Here is a 24,129-nt window from a genome sequence, read left to right as displayed (position 1 = left end):
TAATCAGAGAGCAAACCATGATGGGCATCGATTTACTTTTTAAAATCGTTGGAATGATACGCATAAAAAGAAAATAGAATATTTCCGCAAGGATTCTATATTATACAGATAGAGAAGTCTGATTACGTTAAATTACAAATAGCGCTGCTGGTAACCTCCAATGCAGCCGTATATTATACATAGAGAAATCAATGACTGGTACATCAGATTACGCCAACAAGCCTCCTACACTCCGATTCCAGCTGCTACGGTGCCCACTGGCTGATAGAACTACCAGGGGCTACAATTACTGGTCACGGACACATTTTAATCTGGATCACAATGACAGCCTGACGATGTGACCCGCACACACAAATGTTGCAATTGTTTGTAAAATGATATTGCAATGGGCACCTGCGCCAGTCTACGACCCTAAACGTATATCGAGGAGTTCATCAATCACCCAGATTTTCTATTCTAAACAATCCAACATCACATTTTAAGAAAACAGAGAGGTTTATCTACCTACTAGTGGGCGAGATACAGGCAGGGACGGAACTCCGCCACTCAGAGTAGTGAAATAATTGGCCATTTATACTCTATGCCCACTTGGATGGTAAAGTATGAACAATTTGGTTTAAACAGAAAAATCATGAAAAAAATGTAGACCTTTAAGTGTAGATTTTTCGACACTCTCGACCTAATGCATGTCAACACTTTTCACTTGTCCACCTACAGCCTGTCGACCTAGACAGTATCAACCAATCCTTAAAATGGCCGCATCCCTTAAAATAATGGACAGACCCTCTTCTACAGCATCTGCAGGCTGTTACATAACCCGCAGAATGGTAGTTTTGGGGTGCATGCAAATCACAATGTTAAAACAACTTGGACTAAAAAAACACTAACCAAACTGGCACTTTCTGGAGGTGAGAGGGAGTATGTGGTTTCATCCTCTGCCCAGAGTGGAGGCGGCCATCTTCGGATGGAACTCCGCCTCTAAACACACCAGGAACTAGGGCCCGAGTGTTGTCACTTTGAAAATTCTGCTTTTACTGCATTCAAGTGAAATAACATTTTAAGAAAACCGATACAAATGGCAGACTCATTATCCCTGACCGACTGAAATCTCTTCTGTATGACCCAACAACATCATGGAGGACACACAAGTCACACAACAAGGACATCCGAACTAACTAACCAAGAAGACACATCAAGATGCAGATCTTCTGGTATCTGTCCCACAGAACCTCCGAAGACAACGATCTAGAATACCTGGACTCCAGGCCATGGGCGGTCTTACCTGTGGACATAGTGGAGCCGGTGGACAGAGTCAATGGCCATCACCATTTCGGCCAAATAAAAACGAGCCATGTCCTCCGGAAGCCTGTCCTCAAACTTGCTGAGCAAAGTGAGGAGGTCTCCTCCGACGTAGTAATCCATGACCAGGTACTGCGGGGGGAAAGAAGGAGAGCGTTAGGAGGCGGGTGATGAGAGACTGCTGAGATTGGGTGTAACAGAGACTGCACTCTTAAGGCGTCCATACACTAAGGGGAATTCTCTGTGGGGATAGGTTACATGCCATTTCCCTGGAACTGCTCAGTGGCTTCCCCGGCAGCAGGACTGCATATAATACAGTGTGCATAAGATTTATCAGTACTTGTTTAGTTTCACGGCGCCCAATATATCGGATGTGATATCGGCCGATATATCGATGCAATTTTTTACCTGTTCATAACCCCACTATCCACTACGCATGGAGTTGTTTTTATATAGTGTGGCATCGGTTCGCATCGATATATCGGCCGATACCGCATCCGATATATCGGGCGCCGCTATGGAATTGTGCAGCTGCTGAGAAGCGGCTGTGTGCTTCCATACTAATAAAATGCGAACGCAGCAGGAAGCGCCTGTAGGAAATAAACTGCATGCATCTGCGAGGTCTGCAGCAGTGGATCATCAACGCTACCAATGGTAGCCGACCTTGGACCAGCTGAACCTCACTTAGGCTGGTCGTAGCATTTGGACAGACAGATCCAGGATGTTTGCAGACCTTGTACCCGACAAGCCCCCTCTTTGAAGAACGGTGCTGTTTTGCCAACCCTGCTCCGCCCCCAAACACCATAATCATGCTGAGTCTAAGGGGGAGGGGCCAGCGATAACCCATTCTGTACATTCCAAAACACGTGTTGAGCATGAGCAGACCACAAACTACTGGATTTGTATTTAAACCATCGGTTGTTTGTACAAATCCAAATCAGACCCCGAGAACGCAACATTGGAGTAAGTATGTATTAAGGAGATTGGTTGTTTTTAAATGGTAAATGATACAGGGTTTCAGGCTGTGGTGCATAATATAAAAGTTTATATAATACACATTCTGGGACTTTATCCTGGATGGGGGTTCACCTCTGCCAATAATTCTCCAGCTCAGGACGTGTGCACGTGTCTCTAATGCATTAATAAAGTTTCAATTGTTTTTGCAAGGATTTAAATGGGATTTAACCCACATCAGTGTACAAAGACAGATCCACCGTTACTTCATCCTCTGCAAGATCCCACCCAACATCTCCACTCTCCCAGATTCTCAATGATCGAGTTTTTTTATATATCATACCGACCTGTAATTACTCTATACGTTGTGGTAATGATGTAAGGATTACAGAGAATTTAAGAACTTGTGCAAAATAAGAGGTTTTGTGGACGTAAAAGACCCGAACGTTCCACAAAACACGTGCAGCGCTTTGAGAGAGATAAAGTGCCATCCAATCAGCTGTTGCCAATTTGCAAACACAGCCGGTGGCAGTTAGAAGTGGATTCATTGGTACTTTATCTCTCCAAACTTTGATAAATCTCCTCCCAAAACGAATTCTAAATAATGAATGAAGCGAATATGAACAGAAGCGCTATTGTGGAGATTCTATTATCACCAAGTGAAGCGCTGCGGAATGTGCGCGCTATATAAATAACTGGTAATAAATAATCACTGTGTGCACAGAGTATGTTATAACAGGGACCAATGACATTGTGCCACACATTTATGAACACCCCGCCCATCCAGCAACGGAACAGCGAATCCCTCCACAGTCCCCAGTCTCTGTGTGTGCAGGATCCAAGGTAATATGGCAACATGCGGAAACCAACAACGGGGATGCATTTAATAACAGAAATGTATGTTCATACAGATGGGACAAAATATGCATTAATGTGTATGTGCCAGTTAGGTGGACTCACTAGATAGTTGTCATCCTGGAAGGCGTAGTGCAGCGTAGTGATCCACTGACTGTCCCCGTTCACCAAGACGTCTCTCTCCTCCCGGAAACAGGCTGTCTGAGGAGCAGAAAGGCAGTAACGTAATGCATGCAGGCCAGTCATACAGCCTTAAATATCATTTCAATTCAGCTCACTCTGGAGTATAGATTGCCATACACCAGGTCACATGGAGGTCATGAAGTGGTTGAACGTGTGATCATGTCTGCTTAAAAGCGCATACGATCACTTGTTCGACCATAACGAGACCCGATGGAGGAGACGTGGGTCCAATCTCCTTCTAGTGTATGGCAGCCTTAAAACCTGCAACTAAATTCGATTTTCTATTAAGTCTGGCATTAGATCTTTCCATTCAATTTGGCATTAGATCTGTACTTTTGCATTAGATATCAAAATATACATTCATGGTACATTGTACACATTTGATGGACTAGATCGAATTCGATATTTCCTTGGCTGCACAGTCTATTTTTTCTTTTCGATTTTGTGAATGCAGATCGAAAGTGACACAAAAACCGTTCGATTTAGTTTAGGGTTTGATTTTGCTTCTATAAGCAAAATCAAATCGAAAAATCAGGAAAAATCGATGCATGTGTACAGGGCTTTAGAACACGGGAATATTCCACATCTGATCATCCCCTACGATGTGCGCAGGTGACAATATTCTGAGATTGTGGCAGATAACAGGGCGCCGTTTTTCAGAACAGAAGCCCGTAGGGGGTGTGTGGATCGTTTGCTCTACAACAACTAGGTCGACAAGCATTGGGTCGACACCACTAGGTCGACAGGCAGCAAGGTCGACATGGGTCTAGGTCGACAGGGCATTAGGTCGACATGGGGTTTTTTCACTGTTTTTTTACCCGAATGTCGACACAGTCGACATGTACACAGTTTGAAGTTGCACCGCATCCCCTCGCTACGCTCGGCACACTATTTTATCCTCCCACAATGCCCTAGTGGATGGTAGGGCATGAAATACCGCCTGTCAGCACATGTCAGCTCAAAGAACAGTGAAAAACCCCATGTCACCTTTTGACTGTCGACCTAATGCTTGTGTCGACCTTGTTGCCTGTCGACCTAGTTGCTGTATCTCCCCCGCAGGGCAGGACGTGGTGGAAGGAGACATATAATCACTGATGGTAGCTGGGATTCAAACTTCTCTCACCTCTTATCCCAGCTGAGAACCCAACACTGTACAGGTCACTGTGATAACCAGGAAACACTGTAGCACAGCATTACAGGTGCAGATACAACCGGTCACACAGACTATAGGCATGCCTCAAAACCTTTTAATCAGCAAAGTCTGCTTGTGTGTCTTATTAGCATAGCGTAGAAGATGCACAACCAGATCTTATAAATGTAAAGTGCTTTAAAAAATTTCAGGAGACAATAAGTCAAAAGGTTTGTAATAAAGACAAAAATGAAGAGCACAGAGAGCCCTCTACCTAAGAGACATAATAAAGTGCACAGAGAGCCTGATGCCTGAGAGACATAATGAAGTGCACAGAGAGCCTGATAACTAATGAAGTGCACAGAGAGCCTGATAACTAATGAAGAGCACAAAGAGCCTGATGCCTGAAAGACATAATGAAGTGCACAGAGAGCCTCATAACTAATGAAGAGCACAGAGAGCCTGATAGCTAATGAAGAGCACAGAGAGCCTGATGCCTGAAAGACATAATAAAGAGCACAGAGAGCCCGCTACCTAAGAGACCTAATGAAGAGCACAGAGAGCCTGATGCCTGAAATACATAATGAACAGCACAGAGCGCCTGATGCCTGAGAGACATAATGAAGAGCACAGAGAGCCCGCTACCTAAGAGACATAATGAAGAGCACAGAGAGCCCGCTACCTAAGAGACCTAATGAAGAGCACAGAGAGCCTGATGCCTGAAATACATAATGAACAGCACAGAGCGCCTGATGCCTGAGAGACATAATGAAGAGCACAGAGAGCCCGCTACCTAAGAGACATAATGAAGAGCACAGAGAGCCCGCTACCTAAGAGACCTAATGAAGAGCACAGAGAGCCTGATGTCTGAGACATAATGAAGAGCATAGAGTGCCTGATGCCTGAGAGACCTAATGAAGAGCACAGAGAGCCTGATGCCTGAGAGACCTAATGAAGAGCACAGAGAGCCTGATGGCTGAGAGACATAATGAAGAGCACAGAGAGTCTGATACATAATGAAGAGCACACAGAGCCTGATGCCTGAGAGACATAATGAAGAGCACAGAGAGCCTGATACCAGAGAGATATAACGAGAAGCACAGAGAGCCCAATGCCTGAGAGAACTAATGAGGAGCACAGAGAGCCTGAGAGACACAATGAGGAGCACAGAGAGCCCGATGCCTGAGAGACACAATGAGGAGCACAGAGAGCCTGATGCCTGAGAGACACAATGAGGAGCACAGAGAGCCTGATGCCTGAGAGACACAATGAGGAGCACAGAGAGCCTGATGCCTGAACTATTACAACCCATCCTTGAGAATAGAAGCCAGACCAGCTCCTGGCCACAAGCGTCACCAAAAACATGTCGGCCATTCTTAGAGAATGTAACCGGCTGCCAGATAACTTGTATAATCAGCTACAGCATAGCAGGGAAAGTACAGAACCAGTGGAATTACTGCTGGAACTTTTAACCTCTCTGCAGAAGTTTTCCTTGGCAAGATCGTCGTGAATCGGTGAGCGGAGAAGAGGTTTCAGAAGAAAGTCACGTTGGATATGGCGCCAACACAAACATGTTTTTTTGTCCAGAAATAGGAGATTGTGAAATGCAGGGGGGTAGAAGGGGGGGCGGTTAAACTACCATCGAATATAAACAAATACGGATGTCATGCAACCAACCTGTTCTCAGAATAGCCGGCGATTACCCTTTAGGTACATTTCTGGGGAATTTGGGATATTTTTGTTTTATTTAAAAGGATCTTTATTTCATCCCCTAACACAACCTCAAAAGATAGAGGAAAAACGGAGTGGGGAACAGAGAGAAATCCTCAACATAGACTTCATCTAACTGCCATGAAAAGGAGTCCCCAGGTTGTGGTACAAATAGTCTACAGTTATTAGACAGACAGGTCGGCAGATAAAAGGCCAAAAGGTTGGATATGGCAAATGTACGCAAACAAAAAATGTTGACAAGTTTTTTTGCTGGGTTTTGTAGGTTTCCTCACCTGTGACCCCAATAAGTGGTTATGCAGGCTTTCGCCTCGCTATTGTGGCAGGATCCGGCTGTATGGTGCCTCGCTATTGTGGCAGGATCCGGCTGATGTATAGGAGGTATAGGTACATCAACATAAAAAAGTCGACCTTGTCAAAAACTCAACATGCACTAGGTCGATGTTTTTTTTTTACATTTTTGGACATCTTCACGCTTTACCATCCATGTGGTGGGGCATTTATATGTGTCGATCTTTACCATGCAGAACTTTTGCCAATGTCAACCTACTGCATGTCGATCTTTCGTCAATGTCGACCTATTGACGGTATCCTATGATCCATACACTTACTATTACTGATAATAGTCCATGTGGAAATGTGGAACCAAGCAAATGTTGAAAAAAAAGTGTGTAGACCATGTATGTGTTGACCAATTGTATACTTTGACCTTTTGACCCCGCTGATCTATTGATTTTCCATCTAGACCTGGGGTAGCCAACCCTAGTCCTCGAGAGCTACCAACAGTGCATGTTTTGCAGGTCTCCTCACAGAATCATAAGTGAGCTAATTAGCTCCATCTGTGGATCTTTTAAAATGTGTCAGTGATTAATGAGTGCAGCTGTGCAGCAGCTAGGTTGTCTGGAAAATGTAAACTGTTGGTAGCTCTCGAGAGCTAGGGTTGGCTACCACTGATCTAGACAATGTCTGTTCATAAACTGGCACCCGTGTACCCAGAAACCCCTCCAAAAAAAAAAAAAACAAGGTCAACCAATCAGAACTGATCTCTCCATAAGTGCACATAGAAAAAAACAAAACATTAATCTGGTTGGGGAAGTATCAGACTCATGTAATAGAGATTATGGTCCCACAGTGACCCGGAGCTGCCATTTCCATGGTTACCCATTACCCTGGTCACCACCACTGCCACTAATGGCCTTGTCACTGTATTAAGGCCGTGGGTTCCGCAATGGCATTTTATTTTGCCGTATGAAGCCGACACGTCGGTAATAGGCAGATTTCCGCTGAGCGACACTTTATCGCTCCAACGGTCTTACAGTAAATATGTAAATGATTAACAGGAAAAAGAACATAAGTCCCCTTCCATGGGAACTGTGTATACAGGAGACTGAAGGGGAAGACGACGTTTCCAGCTATCTCACCCAGCTTCCTAAATTCTAACACATGTAGGTCAGCAACTTCTGCAGCTGAGAAATGTGCGGTCATCCCCATGGTATGGCCTATACGAGGAAGCAGATAATGCTTACAGTATTATTGTACCATGTTAGACAAAAATAAAGTGGTAAGACGTTAACTGGCAGCTAATATTAACCACCCAGGGTCGGGAACCCTGTACAACCCTGTACACAAACCCAATGCGTATTATTCATTCAAGTGCATTACACAGTCAAGGCTGCCACACTGACTCCTGAGACTGGTCTTTCAATTACCCAGAGGCCAGTGACAAAATGACTCATCACCTTGTGCCTCATACCTCAGTGACGGCGCTAGTACACTGGTTCAGAAAACAAAATGGCTGACTCCGCCGGATCTACTTTAATGAAATGGAAACCAGATGAATGGTGCAGCATGGCATAGCACTGTGCACATATGGGACATCAGAATGTAGCTATGATTTGTATATTTACAGATCGCTCTGTCAAGGATTTCCATGTATAAAAGAACAGGTGGTACTTGTGTATTATAGCGGCGCCCCGATGTACATCGCGCAATGTTTTTATCGCATCGCATGCCATGCACCCGAAGGCACGCGATGTGACGCAATTTTGGCCCCCTATGCGATGAAAGATTGTATAAGCACCCTAAAGGGTGTTTTTAAGCACCCAAATGGGTGCTTACAATGTTAAATGCACCCCCACACCATCCCCCCACTATAAACGTGAACCCGAAGCGTGGCGAGCGCAGCGAGCCCGCGAGGGGCAGTGGTACGCATCCTCTGACCTTTTCATACCCCCACTATGCACGTCGGCGTGGAGGTGAGAATAGAAAGTGTGGCGAGCGCAGCGAGGCAGCGAGCCACCGAGCCCGAAGCGTGGCGAGCCCAGCGAGGGGACGCGGATACCTGTGAAGGTATCCGCGTCAGCTCGCCACGCTTCAGGCTCGGTGGCTCGCTGCACTCGCCACACTTTCTATTCTCAACTCCATGCCGACCTGGATAGTGGGGGTATGAAAAGGTCGGAGGACGCATACCGCCGCCCCTCGCGGGCTCGCTGCGCTCGCCACGCTTCGGGTTCACGTTTATAGTGGGGGGGTGGCGTGGGGGTGCATTTAACATTGTAAGCACCCATTAGGGTGCTTATACAATTTTTAATCGCATCGCATCGCATTGTATTCCATACACAATGTCATACAATTTTAAAATTGTATGACATTGTACAATATCGCGTCGCATCGCATACCTTATGGTATGCGATGTGATGGGCGCCGCTATAATACACAAGTACCGAACAGGTTTAGGATCCCTTATCCAAAACATTCCAAAAACCAGTCTCCAGAATGTACTTTTTTTTTTTCTAAAAACCTACTGGGGACATGATATGCAACTGGCACTACTGGTGATATTATGTGTAACTGGCACTACTAGGGACATGATATGCAACAGGCACTACTGGTGATATTATATGTAACTGGCACTACTGGGGACATCTGTAACTGGCACTACTGGGGATTTTATATGTAACTGGCACTACTGGGGACATCTGTAACTGGCACTACTGGGGACATCTGTAACTGGCACTACTGGGGATATTATATGTAACTGGCACTACTGGGGCCATGAAATGTAACTGGCACTACTGGGGACATGATCTGTAACCGGCACTACTAGGGGACATGATGTCTAACCGGCACTACTGGGGTCATGATGTCTAACCAGCACTACTGGGGGTCATGATGTCTAACCGGCACTACTGGGGGACATGATGTCTAACCGGCACTACTGGGGGACATGATCTGTAACCGGCACTAAAAACATTGCAAGAAAATGATTGTTTGGCATTTAAATTCAGTACACAATCTTTGTTTCATAAGCAAATAAAATATATTAGTGTATATTGCATGTGTTTGATGTGTTTATACAACATAAATGCAAAATACCTCTCTGAAATATAAAACTTTTCAGAAATACAGAATAATCCATTATCCAAAATTCTCCTGGGCCCGAGCATTTTGGATAAGGGATACCCAACCTGTACAATATAAGTGCCAATAAACATGAAAAAATCTGAGCGTGAATTCATGTCTGATGAATGGGTCAGGCAGCAAGTTATTATTACACAGTCTACAGTTGCAGCTTTCCTCAGAGGGAACACTCTAAAAGTCACTTTATTGGCTCACAATTCATGAATTTGTGTACGTGCCAGACTTTTTCAACAATATGGTAAGGTACTCAGAGCAACTAATAAATATGTCCATGCAAACAGCCCCAATATCAGAAATAGAAAACACAATCCTACTACCCACTACTACTGCTCTATAAATATCACCGGACCAACTGCATCCTTCCGAGCTCCTGATTATAATTAAGGGGGGGCATGAAACCCCCAGCACCACCACTTGCTGCATGGTGGAGAGTGAAGTACTCAAAGGAGGACAGTTGGTAAATGAGGAACCCCACCCCCGTAAGCGTCAGATAGCCTCTCCCGCAACAGCTCACAAGTCCTATGCACAAACTGTATACAAATAGATTTTCTGTCCTTATACAGTTATTATTTCCAACAGGGGAGCGTGTTTTCCCATTTACTCAGCAAACAGGAGGAGAAGAGCCTTGAAAGGCCATAATCGACAGGAGATTCTCATTTCGGGAAGACGACTATTTTAATACCTCTGGAAACAGACGTTTCATTCCATCGGCTGCCATGGTGCAGTTTGTTTATTAAATATTTTATTTCCAGGGAAATAGTCGAGCGAAGAGAAGGAGAAAGCTTTTTCTTGGAACGGTTCCTTCCTTAGGCCTCCAGCAGATTATCCTGTATCGGGCTTAGACAGTCAGTAGCTCTCCAGTAGTTGTGGGACTACAAGTCCCAGCATAAAAGGCCAGCTTCTGTACTAGAAGCTGCGGAGACGTCACTTGCTTACTGTAAGTGTACTACAGTGTGTCCATACAGAAACATGGGCGTGTCTTAGGCCCTAACATCTGGAGTGGAAGGTAAGGGTGATGGGCGTATTCCCGGTTGAGACTCATCCTCAGCAGGACATGAAGCCCACAAAAGTTTCACTTTTCTGTCCCTGCCCCAGTCACTAATGGACACATACATATCTCAGAAAGACCCGTCGGATGAGGCAGCCTGACTGTGGTACATGGGCCCATATTTTTTTAGCTATTGAGTTATGCTAAAATCCTAAATTTTACCCCAGCGTTCATCACAATTTGTAGTTACGCCACTGGCCACGCCAAAATCTGCTAAAAACAAAATATAGCCTAAAATGATTTCATAATACGGGTCCCTTTCGCCAAAAACAAAAAAATATCTGCAGTGTTAATAATCAGAGACCACGTCTACGTATCGCCCTGTAAGATATCCATTCAGCGGCTACCGCTCTATCCCCAGGAAATCTCTCAATCTCTGCGTTTTTCTGCTAACTGGAAAATATTTGTACTGCGCGACCTCAGGCTGTGGTCATAAACCCACACGGGATAGAAGAATGCAGAACCGTACAGGAAAAAAAAGGTCCTCTGGTCAGCCGCTATAAAGGCACCTCCGCTTTTATCTCTGGCTATCAGACGGTTACAGATAAAAAAAAAAAAAAGCGAGAAAAATGTCTTTATTCAGCTAATATATGTCTAAACGGCCTTCCTTCCAAGAATTATAAATAGACATGAGAGGGTTTTTTCCTATGTAAGGCGTGCTGAGCCCGTCTTCCCAGGAGCCAGCTCTAAATTTCTGCGACCGTTACAAAGCAATTGGAGCAATATTTTTGCAGTTGCCGTTACTCCTGGAAGGGGGGGTTGTGGAAAGTCTGTCTTCCCGTATTGTGTTACACTGCAGAATCTGACCTTCAGCATCCACACCCTAGACAGCTGAATGACAAAAGTGACTTCTTCTGCAGGGAGAGAGTCCCTTTACCATCACCCCCTGTTCCTTCTGCAAAGTCCCCACTGCGCCAACGCTCCAAAAGATGGTTACGCTGGTCTTATAGCAACGTAAGAAGCTTCTGTGTTTATATATTTACCTCAGCTAACGGATGGATTGGCAAAAGGTATTAATTGGTTATACACCATTTAATATTGAAAGTGCTCCCATCACCTAGCGAACTTCAATGGGAGCAGACATTTTGGGAGCGATTACATTAAGCGCACAGTCCCTGGTATTACGGTACACAAATCATTGCTTTTTTTGGCTGTGTGAAATCACTTATTTATAAGTTGCATCAAAAATATATTGTGTCCCAAAGATAGAAAGACTGTCTTACGAAGAGGGGACAGTGGATGTAACGGAACAGATGATTTTGTTGGTACCATGCACTTTGGATTTCATTGTTTGTCGGCAACCACTGCAACGCGCCCAAGATGGCTGTCTAATTGGCAATCTCCAGTAGCATGCATTAGGCTGATGAAAAGCGTAAAAAAAAAAACATTATCATTTTAAACCATCCACAAGATGGCTGCTCCCACTATCTACCAAAAACTTTTTGCCTAGGTGCCAACTGCACATTATGTCTGACCACCTTACGGCACAGCTTGCAAACGAATCCATGTGATTGTACCAAGTAAGTAAAGCAAAAAAATAAAGTTTGGACCTTTTTCTTGTCCGTTCACACGGAGACCGATGCTTGTCGCATGCGCAGCTGCATTTCTGAGTATGTGCATACATTGGATGCATGCGTCCACTGCGAACAGACTGTTCACCGGGTGCACACACCCAAGACTGCGGGCGGGGGGCAGCGGCAGAGTCACGCCCATGGGAAGCCTAACGTTCCATTGGCGTTCCCATGGAAATTGCCGGGTGACATGGGCACCGATGCGGGCAGCCGACATCACTGGATGTCAGCTGCCCGCCCCTTTCCTCCCAAATGTGCACGCGTATATAATAGTGACCTGAAAGTAACTTTATAAATGTGTGCACTCACCACATCTTTCGATGGTCGGCGAACATCGAAATATGTGCGCGGTTCCCCCTAGCATGCGAATAGATGTTTATGTAAAACATCCATTCGCAACCCAAGGCGAACGTACGTGGCATGCAAGGGGGGGGGGGGTACGGGCGTACCACCATTAGCAGGGCGGGTTCTGGCTGACTCTTAAGGGTGCGAAATCGCATCCGAGCGAATCAACCAGGACAACCCCCTTTGTCTGTTGCAGAGGGGGAGCAAAAAAAAAAATTCTTCTTTGCGGGGTAAATACAGAATTTAAATTTTTGTATTTTTACACTTCAGTTTGGATACACCACACAAGATCCAACTCTCTCTACACATGTTACATCTGCCCCCTGCAGTGCAGCATGGTTTTGCCCAGGTGTACAGTTACTTGCTTTCTATATAGCTCTACTTCCAAATTAGAATCAGGCTTTAATTGTCTGCATCTGCAATCAGTTACTAATAAACATGAGATCTGTGTCCCGTAAAATGTGGATCGTTAGATTACTCGGCACGTGTGGTAACCAATTTGCAAATCATTGAATTTAACTTTTGGGGACGTGAAATTGGAAAGTTAGTCATTTGCAGCCATGCGGAAAAATACCAGTGAAGATTACAGTTAGGTGCCCAGCATACCATACAGGAGGGGTGCATGGATACGGAGGACCCGTCAGCAGATCAGCCCACACACACAGAGTTTAATCAACAGTAAAATGTTATTCTATAAAGAGGACGAAGATTATTATTACATTGTGTTGGCTGATGGAACCCAGCTGGGATTTGGGAATGAAAGGGGCACTACACCTAAACTGCAAGTAGCCTGATGTACAGGAACACAGAGCAGTCACACATATTGGGGGTATTTACACTGTATATTAAATGTTCTATGCAGAGTCGTGTGAAGCAACTTTCTGTTAGGAGGCCGTGGTGCCCTTTAATGAGATTATGGACAGGAAGTCTGCTGCGCAAGGGAGAAAAGTCACCCCACCCAATCACAGATATTATTTAGTCATGATTGTTAGGAGTAATTCATTTATGGCTGATTAGCAGTGGGGAAGTCGACAGATGCTGGCATCCCAACGCAATGGAGGGAATCCCGACCAGGGTCAGGTAAGTTTACCCTCTGAATCCCCAATGTGGAGACTGATCACAGTCGGAGACTCTACCACAGAGCCACACCAGCACCTTGCTAGAAAGAAATGCCAATAGATCCATTTAAACTTAGTTCAATTATTCTCCTTAAACGTTCGTTGATGCCTTAAGAACTGAATAACGAAAACTATTGAAAATTGTTGCTATACTGCTGTATATATAGTTTTTTAAAGTATAGATATAAATCTTTTGAATTGTTATGCAAACTACATCTGAGTCCGTACAGCTTAACTGCAGACATACATATTCTGATTGCCTGACCCACAATGAAGCTACAGGTGCGGCTTAATTGCTGCGACAAGCTGATTGGCCGAACTACCTTTTTATACCTGGGCAGGTAACTAACAAACTACCTTCTGATGAAACCGTCAGTATTCGCAGACGGAGAAACGCGTCAAGGACCTGTGGCATCCGACCTCTCTAAAGATACCTGACCGCCTCTGAGTGATTTATACTCCTTAACTCCTTTACCATTGGACTCGGCTACCTGCTGTTTCACTTCAACGCCTTCTGCGTCCTCGATCCCAGTGCCTTCCAGGTGCGTCCGTCCGTCAGGATTCCTGGGCTACCATCTATACTCTGCGACTTGTCAGCTCCCAGCGCCAGCCCTTTTCCACCTGGGGCCACGCTGGTCGTCAGCAATATACATCGCGGCTTGTCAGCTCCCAGCGCCAGCCCTTTCCATCTCGGGGCCACGCTGGTTGTAGCGGACGAGCAGACACCCAGATCACAGAGTCTGCTCCCGGTACCGGCTCATTCACATCAGAGCAACACCGGTTGAAGCGGACGGATGTGAGGATCGCAATTAACACCGCACACAGACGAGGACAGCGATTGGTAATATCTATATCATTTCATATGAACAGTCCAATGTGAATTTAACATCAATCTTCTCAAGAGTGTTATTACCGATTTTTCTATAAGGATTCCACTGTTTGAACAGAGGCACTTCTTACTTATCAGGTCTAAGATTAATGTCGGATCAGCCCCCCCCCCCCCCCCCCCCCCCCCCCCCCCCCCCCCCCCCCCCCCCCCCCCCTTATGCTGTCCTGTGTTGTCCTAAAAATGAGATCCAATCACAGCTTTAATTTGTCTCACTCTGAAAAATCAAATCGCGGGGCGGATTTATTAACGAGTTTTATCATACGCAATGAGTTTTAAAACTTGTTACATATGATAAATGGGATCCAGCCAACCAGCTTCCAACTGCCATTTTTGAAACACATGGCAGCTGGGAGCTGATTGGTTGGAGTTGCACCGAAAGTCTAGAACTCATTGTTTATGATACGGCTTGTTGATACATCAGCCCCCTAATTTTTTGTACTGATCTGCAAAAGTGACCCTAACCCATCCCTTGCTAGGAACATCCTCTCCCTGCCCACCTTCTACCCCAGACAGGCGCAATCACCGACCCTTCTGCAAAATCACACGCCTTGTGCCCAAAGATGACATGCTATGGCGAGAATCTGCACAAACCATGCTATGGCGAGAATCTGCACAAACCAGGAAGGACAATCTTCACATATAACATACCAGTGATGTCCTCACCTGTATATATCAGACTGCGCCAAGCTAAATGAGAAAAATGTGTCCTATAGTCATCAATCTCTGCGAAATCCCCTACAACCTGTAAGCGCACAAAAAACTCGTCTTCCTTCTTTACACACATGCAGCACATTTGCAATAGAATGGATCGACATAAATCGGTGTAATGAACCAAAAGGATTAACGCACAAAACGGAAGCCATATTTGGCAATAATCTGGTGCACATCGGTCGTCCGACGTACAGCAGTAACTGGAGAACAGCTGTGTTAGGAGATGGTGGTATTCGTTTTAGTGTCATATACCGTCCTTTTAAATGCCGTAAACAACGGTGATTGTGTCCGTATCGCCCCCGCTTCCCGCTCACCTCTGCTCTTTTTAGCATCTCCCATTTATTCAGTATCTTCATGGCGAACACCTTGCCGGTATTTTTCATCTTCACCACTGCAACCTGTGAGAACGGAAAGGGGAGAACATTAGTCAGTGTTTGGAGTTATATAATCCAGGTTAGTAGGATAGGACGTGAGCCAGACAGGTATTGCACCTCTAAATGTATAGCTGACTGACTACTTCCAGGTGTGACTATAAATCTCTACAAGGGGCCATGAAAACACCAAGTTGTGTTACAAGCACTAACGGGGGTTTTAATGCATTTTCAGTTTAATACATCCCGCCCTTAGAGAAATAAACTTGTCTGATAACAGAGAACAATAACATGTGCTGAATACATCAGACAATTACTGGCACCTACTTTTTTTCATCACGCTGTGCATCTTTAATAATATAGGTCCAGATAAAGTGGAGAGGGAGAAACAGCCAGCCAATCAGCTTCTACCTGTCGTGTTATAGGCTGGGTTTGAAATAAATGACAGGTAGGAGCTGATTGGCTGGTTGTTTATCACGTTTTGAAGCTTGATACATCTGGCCCATAGTGTTAAATACAGTGGATGATGGCAGTAGAGGCAGCTTTGGGCCCAAAACCCTTTTTCCTGAATATGCATACAAGAACTAGGACAGGATGTACTAAGGGGAAAATGCGGTAAAACCCACGCTTTACCACATTTTCCTATGTACTATTACCCGGCCGCACCGATATCGCCGGGCAGGGTACCGCCTATACCCGATACCCTATAGAAGCCTATGGGCTTCTTTTCACCACCCGCCGCCTCGCTGCCCCCCCCCCCGTCCTCTCCCTTGAGCTTACCTTCTTACAGGTCCTCCTGGACCCCGGAAGGTAAGCCCTTCCTCCCCCTAGCAACGCAGCCGGACGTCCTTCCGGCTGCAGGGGAGGGGGGGGGGGAGAGGAGGTGCCGGGGACAACTACGCTGAGCTGTCCTGGCTGCAGGGGAGAAGCAGGCTCTCAGGAGGTGACTGGAATGACTGCACATGCATACGATAGTTATTGCACATGTCTGTGTCGCAGTTGACTGGTAGGATCAGACTTACTTTGCACAGGCTGAGAAAACCATCAGATGTTTTGTGAATTGCGAGTGGGTAGCGGATTTAAATTACGAAAACGTCCAGCTCTGCCTGCAAAAATGGCTGCAGCTCTGCATGACATCTCACTCTGCGCGCTGTTGGCGGGAGGAATAATGCGCATTGCACAAATGGTGGACATAACCCCTCACATTGACAACTTCTTGCTGTGGATGCCCCTGATCTGCCTTATACTCCATAATCCTTTATCTACATCACTTGTCAGTAACACAACAATGCAAAACACTTGACAGAGCACTGAGGTATTCCAGATAAGCGGGAGACATATTTGTTATATTATTTTTATTAAAGGAAGAAGGAAGTGGGTCGCTAAAAATATTTTCCACTAATAAAATTCCCTCCGTCCTTCCGAACAGAGCGGCGACGTTCCAACATTTCCATTGCAGACGTTATAAACACACGTAGACCGGACCGCAACAGAAACAAGGGATAATACTGAGGAGGAGGAAGCTGGGGGAGCCACAAATTAAAAGTTGGGGGGGGGGGGGGGGGCACATCCGGCCCTCAGGCAGCTAGAAGGATCATACCCAGAGTAAGTTGCCCGTAGCAACCACGCATTCATTTCTCTATTTCATCCTAGAAAATGATGGACAGAATCTTATTGGTTGCTATGGCCAACATCTCATTTTTTTAGAAGCTATAGTAAATTTATCCCCTTGATTGTACAGTGAAGTGTTCAAAACGTGGATTAAAGCCAGATTTACACCCGAAGAGACCTCCTAAGAGTTTATATACGGTCTGTGAGTTAAAAGTTGCTATAATAAAGGTAGTAGGATCCAGAAACCAAACCGTTGTCTCTTTATATTCAGCTAACACTTCTCGGTTGGGGTCCTCCCACATCTCTATGGTATTAAAGCCTCATTGTATGTTGAGCGCAGCTATTGCGGACGACGCGGTGACTGCCTGCTCTGCATGTAGGTCAGGGTGGTCCATGTGATGTTATTATGAGGGAATCTGTGATTTATACTGCTCAGAATGGTGGCCAGTGTAGTAATTATCGCTGATGCACGTCGTATACGGTCGACGGATCCTACAAATCGACCATGTTATGGTGGACCACGCATAGAGTAAGACGCCTGAATATAGTCGACCGCTTCTAGATCGTCAGTAACAAAAGTTACGACGCAAGAGTTAGTTCGATGGGACCATGGTCGACAGTCACATGGTTTCGCATAGCAACTTTAAATGTGAAATAGAACGCCTGTATTAGTACTGTAAATGTCCCCCCAATAGTGAGCCCCATGGGTTTCCACGTTGACCTATGTCAACACAACCACCAAAAAAAATGTGAGAAAAACACGTCAACCATTTGACTGTCAATCACGCTCCCGTCAACCTAACGCTTGCATCTAACTTTCGTTACTGTTGATCTAGACGCGCCTAACTAGATGGGTTCGACCAAGCATAATCGACCATAACATATCGATAGAGACACCGTCGATACGCTATACCATGACAATATAATTCGATTTTTTGGAATATATAGAACTCCCAGCTTTACGTTTTCCTACATGAGTCTGGGTGTCGCATAAGTCAGTATCATTATCATTCATGTGATTCACGGAGGTGGTGCGGTTCCATAAACGCTCACACCTCACTGTCCCATAGAGGTCTTCAGATCCCCATAAATTAGTGTGTACCCGGATTATAGATCTACACTGTTTAGATAAACAGTCAACAGGTCGACATACATTAACACGGTCAAAAAGTCAATAGGTAAAAGGTAGACAGTGCTTAAGGTCGGCAGGTACAAAATGCTGACATAACTATAATTTTGTTTTGGGAGCCAATTAGTCTAACAGTATATTTTTTGGATTGTGGGAGGAAACCGGAGTACCCCGAGGAAACCCACGCAAGTATGGGGACTCCGCACAGTTAGAGCCATGGTGGGACTCGAACCCATGACCTCAGCGCTGTGAGGCAATATTGCTAACCATTACACCGTCCGTGCTGCCCATAACTTTGCGTCGATCATTTCTACTGTCCACCTTTTGACTCTGACGACCACGTGGGGTCAATCTAACAACCATCTAATTACTGTAGATCATTTAACACTGTATATTGTTCATGGATTAGGGGTGTAAACACGGTGCAATTGCATTGCTATTCGATCCTGATTCAATTGGGATCGAATCGCACGGCAAGGCAAACTCATTCTGTTTGGACTATGTAAAACAGATCTGTACAATATATAGTCTCGACTGCGCATTTTATTTTTCTATTCGATATCAATGCCGCACATTAGGATCAAAATCAAATGCGTTCCCGTTCAATTTTTATTCGATTTATAGAAGAAAAATAAACCACATCGAATCGTGTGTACAAGGCATTACTGCGATACGTTAGCTATTGTTACACTCTCATGCACTAAATTACTGGGGCTGGCGATAGTGTCAGATGCCCCGTTAGGTTGGAAATAAGCTTGATGCGCTACAGTTGTATTTTATGATCTTTGTTTTATATTAATGTGGTTTATACATAACTGACAAATTCATAAAAAATATTTTTTCCAATGAATTCAGCCAATAGTAACAATTTTTTTTTTTTTTTTTGAATTTAACGTAATTAATATTAGAAGTGCTGTCATTCACTGTTACATACAGAATCTTATTACTTACGGTTTAGGGCGGTATTCAATCCCAGCCGCTATTTCAGCCTGCGTAAATAGCAGCTGTCACCTATTCAATGCTGCTGTTTCCGAAAGCATTGAAGGCAGATTACGACAAAACAGATCCGACTGTAAAAAAAAGTGTCAGACCTGTTTTGTCGGAGACGGCAGCAGATTGTCGTATTCATGGCTGTTTATAGACAATCCACGGCCATTCTCGCTGGTACGCCCACCTAAAAAGGCAACATGCTTTTCTTTGTACATTGCACCACCTTTGCAGTGGTTATATAAAGTAGAAAGACCCATGTTTTTTGGAAAGGTAATTGCAGAGCCTGTAGTTCAGGCTGTGGCCTAGGAGACAGGATCCCTGTTAACAAGGCGGCCAAACAGGGCAGATCTGCTTGTGCACTGGCCAATCAAATTAGCAGGATCAGCAGATGACCAATAATATCGTCAATGGTTCCACATTGATAACACACAGCCATTGGGCTTGTGTGTGGATATAAACAGCTGGCATTACCAACGTGCCCTTTTTGCCATTTTATTATATTATTAGATTCCACCGGACACAACATGGCAGCAGAAACCACGTTACTTTTCTCGTCTTATTATCAAAGAGTAGATAAAACCCTTGGAATTCAATTTCACATGGTCGAATTATAAAAAAAAAAAAAACTTTGTTTAACTAAAACTTTAATTAAAAACTCCTTGTGATATCGGTTTAGGAATCGGACTGTGATAAATGGATCAGGCACATGGGCTGATAGCTCTACAATCGTTTGATTAGCTCTGTCAACGATGCTGCTGTCGCCCATCCAGTGTGTATCTATGTGGGATTTTATAGAAATATGGTAGCATGTAATTAGCAACAGCTAAACGCTTAACAGCGTAAACAGATTCTGTTGTGATATACACTAAGAAACAATGAAAATTATTTCAAGGGCATTTTGTTCCATTCAAAATGTATTTCCTGCATGCCTAGTGTGTCTTCAGAAAAAAAATCGACAACACTTCACAGCAGGACAGAGTATGTCAGGAGACACAGACGATGTGGCATGCTACTTGGCTATGTAATTTAGAACACAGATTAATTAAGGCCCCAGGATGGGACAGCGGAGGGGAATCGGCACATAGTGGCAATGTTAGGTTCTGTCAGGCACATATCTTTATAGGAGACAGCAGCCCTGACTTGAACCTGCTGGTTTGCAGCGGCGACTGAAGCGTTAAACGCGCTGCACACCGCACACTGGCAAGTGTCCCCTCTCTGAGCAGATCAATCTTAATGAGCATGAGAACAAGTAAGAAGATCTGGAAGACACAATTGCAGAGTGTAACAAATATAGTTGCTATAATTACATGGTGGTGTTTCCTCATTCATCACATGTCTGGATGGAATAGTGCTCATCTCCAGACCTCGTACTGTGCCAGAGGAATGTGCGGCTATGTCTGCTGCTCTCCGTGTGTAACTACACTGCAGGCCACACGCCTGGAAATTACAGGCAACCTCTCAGCCCCTTTTCCACGCAGAGACTGCTCCATGTCCAGTGCAAATATGATTTAATGCCCGCGTGTCCCCAAATACACAGGGTTTAGCAGTCCAAATTAGCTATACCCCTCTAATGTACTGGTCATCTACACGAAAATGTGATTTGGGTGGCCAAAAAATCTATTTTTTTACATTTCTGCAGGAATGATGGGCGCTAGTTGCACTCGCGTCCGACTGGCATAACAATTGAATAATCCCGTTGGGCAACTGTAAAGCTGGCCATACATCAGAAAGATATTGTACCCAATCATACAATCTCAATTGATTGTAAGATAGATTGTATGCAGATTGTGTGCACATCTTGTGTACACAATCATACAATCAATCATAAGATGGATTGTATGACTGATTGTATGATGGATTGTATGCAGATTGTGTGCACATCTTGTGTACAAAATCATGCAGCAGATGGATTGTATGACTGATTGTATGATGGATTGGTGTGTAGATTGTGTGTCCAAAAACCACCAAGGACTGCTGGGGATTTCAAGGGAAATTGTACACAATCATGAGTGCAATCGATCTTAAGATCGATCTTTCTGATGTATGGCCAGCTTTAAACAATCAAATCCCCCTATACAGTTTTTGAAATTTCATAGTGAAGTTTTTATAAATAAGTGATTCTCCAAATCGGAGTAAAAAAAAAAAAAAATTGGAGTACGCTGTTTCCATGGTTGCAGATAATGTTAAGGAAACCACCTGTACAATTCGATTGAAGTATCACTAGGTTTATGAGTTTTTAACATACGACTTTAGGATTTGAGAATTGTTCCGCTAAATTGCAAAACCGCTTTTAATTGTGCGCAATGTTTTTCCCGCCGGGGTCACTCGTTAACCTCGTAAATATATATATTTCCTTAATAGTTCATAAAGCGCCTTACCTCACCGAAAGCGCCTCTTCCAATCACTTTTAGGATTTCGAAGTCGTCTTTATGTAGTCGCAACTGCTTCACTTTAAGGGCAAATGGTTTGGCTGGAAGAGAAAAGAAAGGTGACCTTATTGCAACCATAGCGGATAAATCCCAATGACACCTTCTGTATTGTCACCTTCAAAACGATCTAGAAAAATAAATAAGAATGACCAGGCACGTGATAGGCTGCGCCCCGGAGCACACGGCTACTATGCCAAGCCCGCAACTAGCGGGAACAGCAGCCATTTAGGACGTATTTGTACATGGTTGAGGATTACACAAAATAGACCTGGCAGTGCCGTCCTACCCACATAACCATACTCTCCCTGCGCAATGTAAGATTTGTCAGCACAGTAGCGCAGGAAGGAGGGCGGCTGGACTCCAGCTACACCAAGATAATAATGAACAACGGCTCATGGGGCCGTCATATATGTATTGTTTTACACAGAAGGTAAATGTGAGGTAAAAAATTATCTGAAAGGTCTGTTTTGCAAAAACAGGACAACGGAGACCCACCATACTGCATGCAGAGTCCCTATTTTTGGTAAACTTGCAGGAAGGTCAAAATGCAGGAAGGTCCACAGAGTCATTAGGTTGACACAAGCATTAGGTCGACATGGGGTTTTCATATATATTTTTTAAGCCAACAGAGTATTTCACGCCCTACGATCCACTAGGAGAGCGCAGCGAGCCATGCGAGGGGACGCGGTGCTACGTTCATGGCGACGGTGTCAAAATTCAGTACAAAAATTTAAAAAAGAGAGTGAAAAATTCCATGTCAACCTTTTGTCTGTCAACCTTCCCCATGTCAACCTAATGACCCGTCAACCTAACCCATGTCGACTTTCCTGCATGTCGACCTAGTGGTGTCGACCTTAAGGTGGCCATACATCAGAAAGATATTGTACCCCATCAAACAATCTCAATTGATTGTAAGATGGATTGTATGCAGATTGTGTGCACATCTTGTGTACACAATCATACAATCCATCAGCAGATGGATTGTATGACTGATTGTATGATGGATTGTGAGCAGATTGTGTGTCCAAAAACCACCAAGGACTGCCGGGGATTTCAAGGGAAATTGTACACAATCATGAGCGCAATCGATCTTAAAGGCCCCCATACACTATGCGATTTTGGGGCGATTATGGGACGATTTCGGCACTTAGTGCCGATAATCGGGTGAAATCGGCCCAAAAATCGCAGGTGTGTGATATCTGATCCGATCCGATGTGTGGTCCCGTGCGCATCGGACCGGATCAGGGAGGTCGGGCGGTCAGTACATACGATCACGTCCGACCTCCCTGTATGCATATGCCTGCCCACCTGACAGGCATATGCATGCAGACACCGGGGGAGCAGTGGGGCGGGCAGTGGGTCCCTGAGTGCTAAGCTGGCGGCGCCGGGGAGTGCTGACCTGGCCGGGCGGTGATGATCATAGATATCAGCACAGCACGCAGGGGGACGCGCAGTGGCGGGTATTAGATTTTAAAATTCCTGTCAAATGACTAGCCGTTCTCTGATTGGCTGAGCTCTCAGCCAGCCAATCAGAGAACGGCCAGTCATTTGACAGGTATTTGTCAAATGACAAAAAAAAAGATAAAAGATAGCCATAACAGAAAGTGACAGCAATTTTTGCAGGGACATTGATCTGATTCAAACTTTTTGCATATGGAAAGAGAGAGCTGTAAAGACAGAGAATGGAGGTAGGAGCAGAGAGAGGTGGAGAGTTTGTGGGCTAAAAACTGTCACAGTTTAAAGTGAAAGTACATTGCAGAAGCCGTCATTTTGACAGGCTTTTAACCCATTATTTATATTATGCACAATTCTTAGCGTGCACTATATATTTATATGCGGTTCATCATTTGCTGTAGCGTTGTAATGCACAACATTCCCCGGGGCTGAGCAACAAACACAGCCAAGAAATCAACAATATCTTCTGAAACAGATTCCAAATGATATTAAATCCAGATCACACATCGTGGGAAATAAGCAGGAGCGTTGCTGCATATTTTGGAATTTTTTTTTTTTAAACTGATCTGGAGCGGATTCTGTGAAGAGAGGGAAGAGGGGCTGAGGCCGCTGGATGTACTCTGGTTGTACGGCGACTCATTCACTTCACGATGAATGGACTTGGTGATTCCCGATGAGTCACACAAAGGTGCTGAGGCAGGAGGCGAGTAACCCTCCGCTGCCTGCCTTATAAATGCCATTGTGAATCAGCGTAAATGTGCAATACTTGTCTAAATGGTGGAGGCGGCCATTTTGTTGGCATAGAAATATTCCTGGGAATGCTGCCTTTCGATTCCATAGGAACCAGTGGCGCTCCATATTCCTATATATATATATATGCCTATTACCATGAAC

At 44.7% G+C, this 24,129-nt stretch overlaps 1 protein-coding gene across 7 annotated transcripts in view; it reads right to left on the bottom strand.

Moving 5' to 3' along the window:
- The window catches only part of CDC42BPA (CDC42 binding protein kinase alpha), a 109,983-nt gene extending 88,162 nt beyond the window's left edge, over positions 1 to 21,821 (bottom strand). For all 7 annotated transcript variants that reach the window (XM_083175519.1, XM_083175525.1, XM_083175522.1 and 4 more), the window contains exons 1-4: positions 21,730 to 21,821; positions 15,565 to 15,648; positions 3,214 to 3,309; positions 1,283 to 1,431 (exon numbers count right to left, since the gene is read on the bottom strand). In XM_083175519.1, coding sequence (XP_083031645.1) covers positions 1,283 to 1,431; positions 3,214 to 3,309; positions 15,565 to 15,633 — 314 coding nt within the window. In that variant the 5' untranslated portion in view covers positions 15,634 to 15,648; positions 21,730 to 21,821. The remainder of the gene's footprint in view (positions 1 to 1,282; positions 1,432 to 3,213; positions 3,310 to 15,564; positions 15,649 to 21,729) is intronic.
- Between the last annotated feature and the right edge of the window lie 2,308 nt (positions 21,822 to 24,129).

Source organism: Crinia signifera, chromosome 3 (genome assembly GCF_055691185.1).
Source record: "Crinia signifera chromosome 3, ASM5569118v1, whole genome shotgun sequence".
Taxonomy (NCBI): domain Eukaryota; kingdom Metazoa; phylum Chordata; class Amphibia; order Anura; family Myobatrachidae; genus Crinia; species Crinia signifera.
This window is presented reverse-complemented; position numbering and strand designations above follow the sequence as displayed.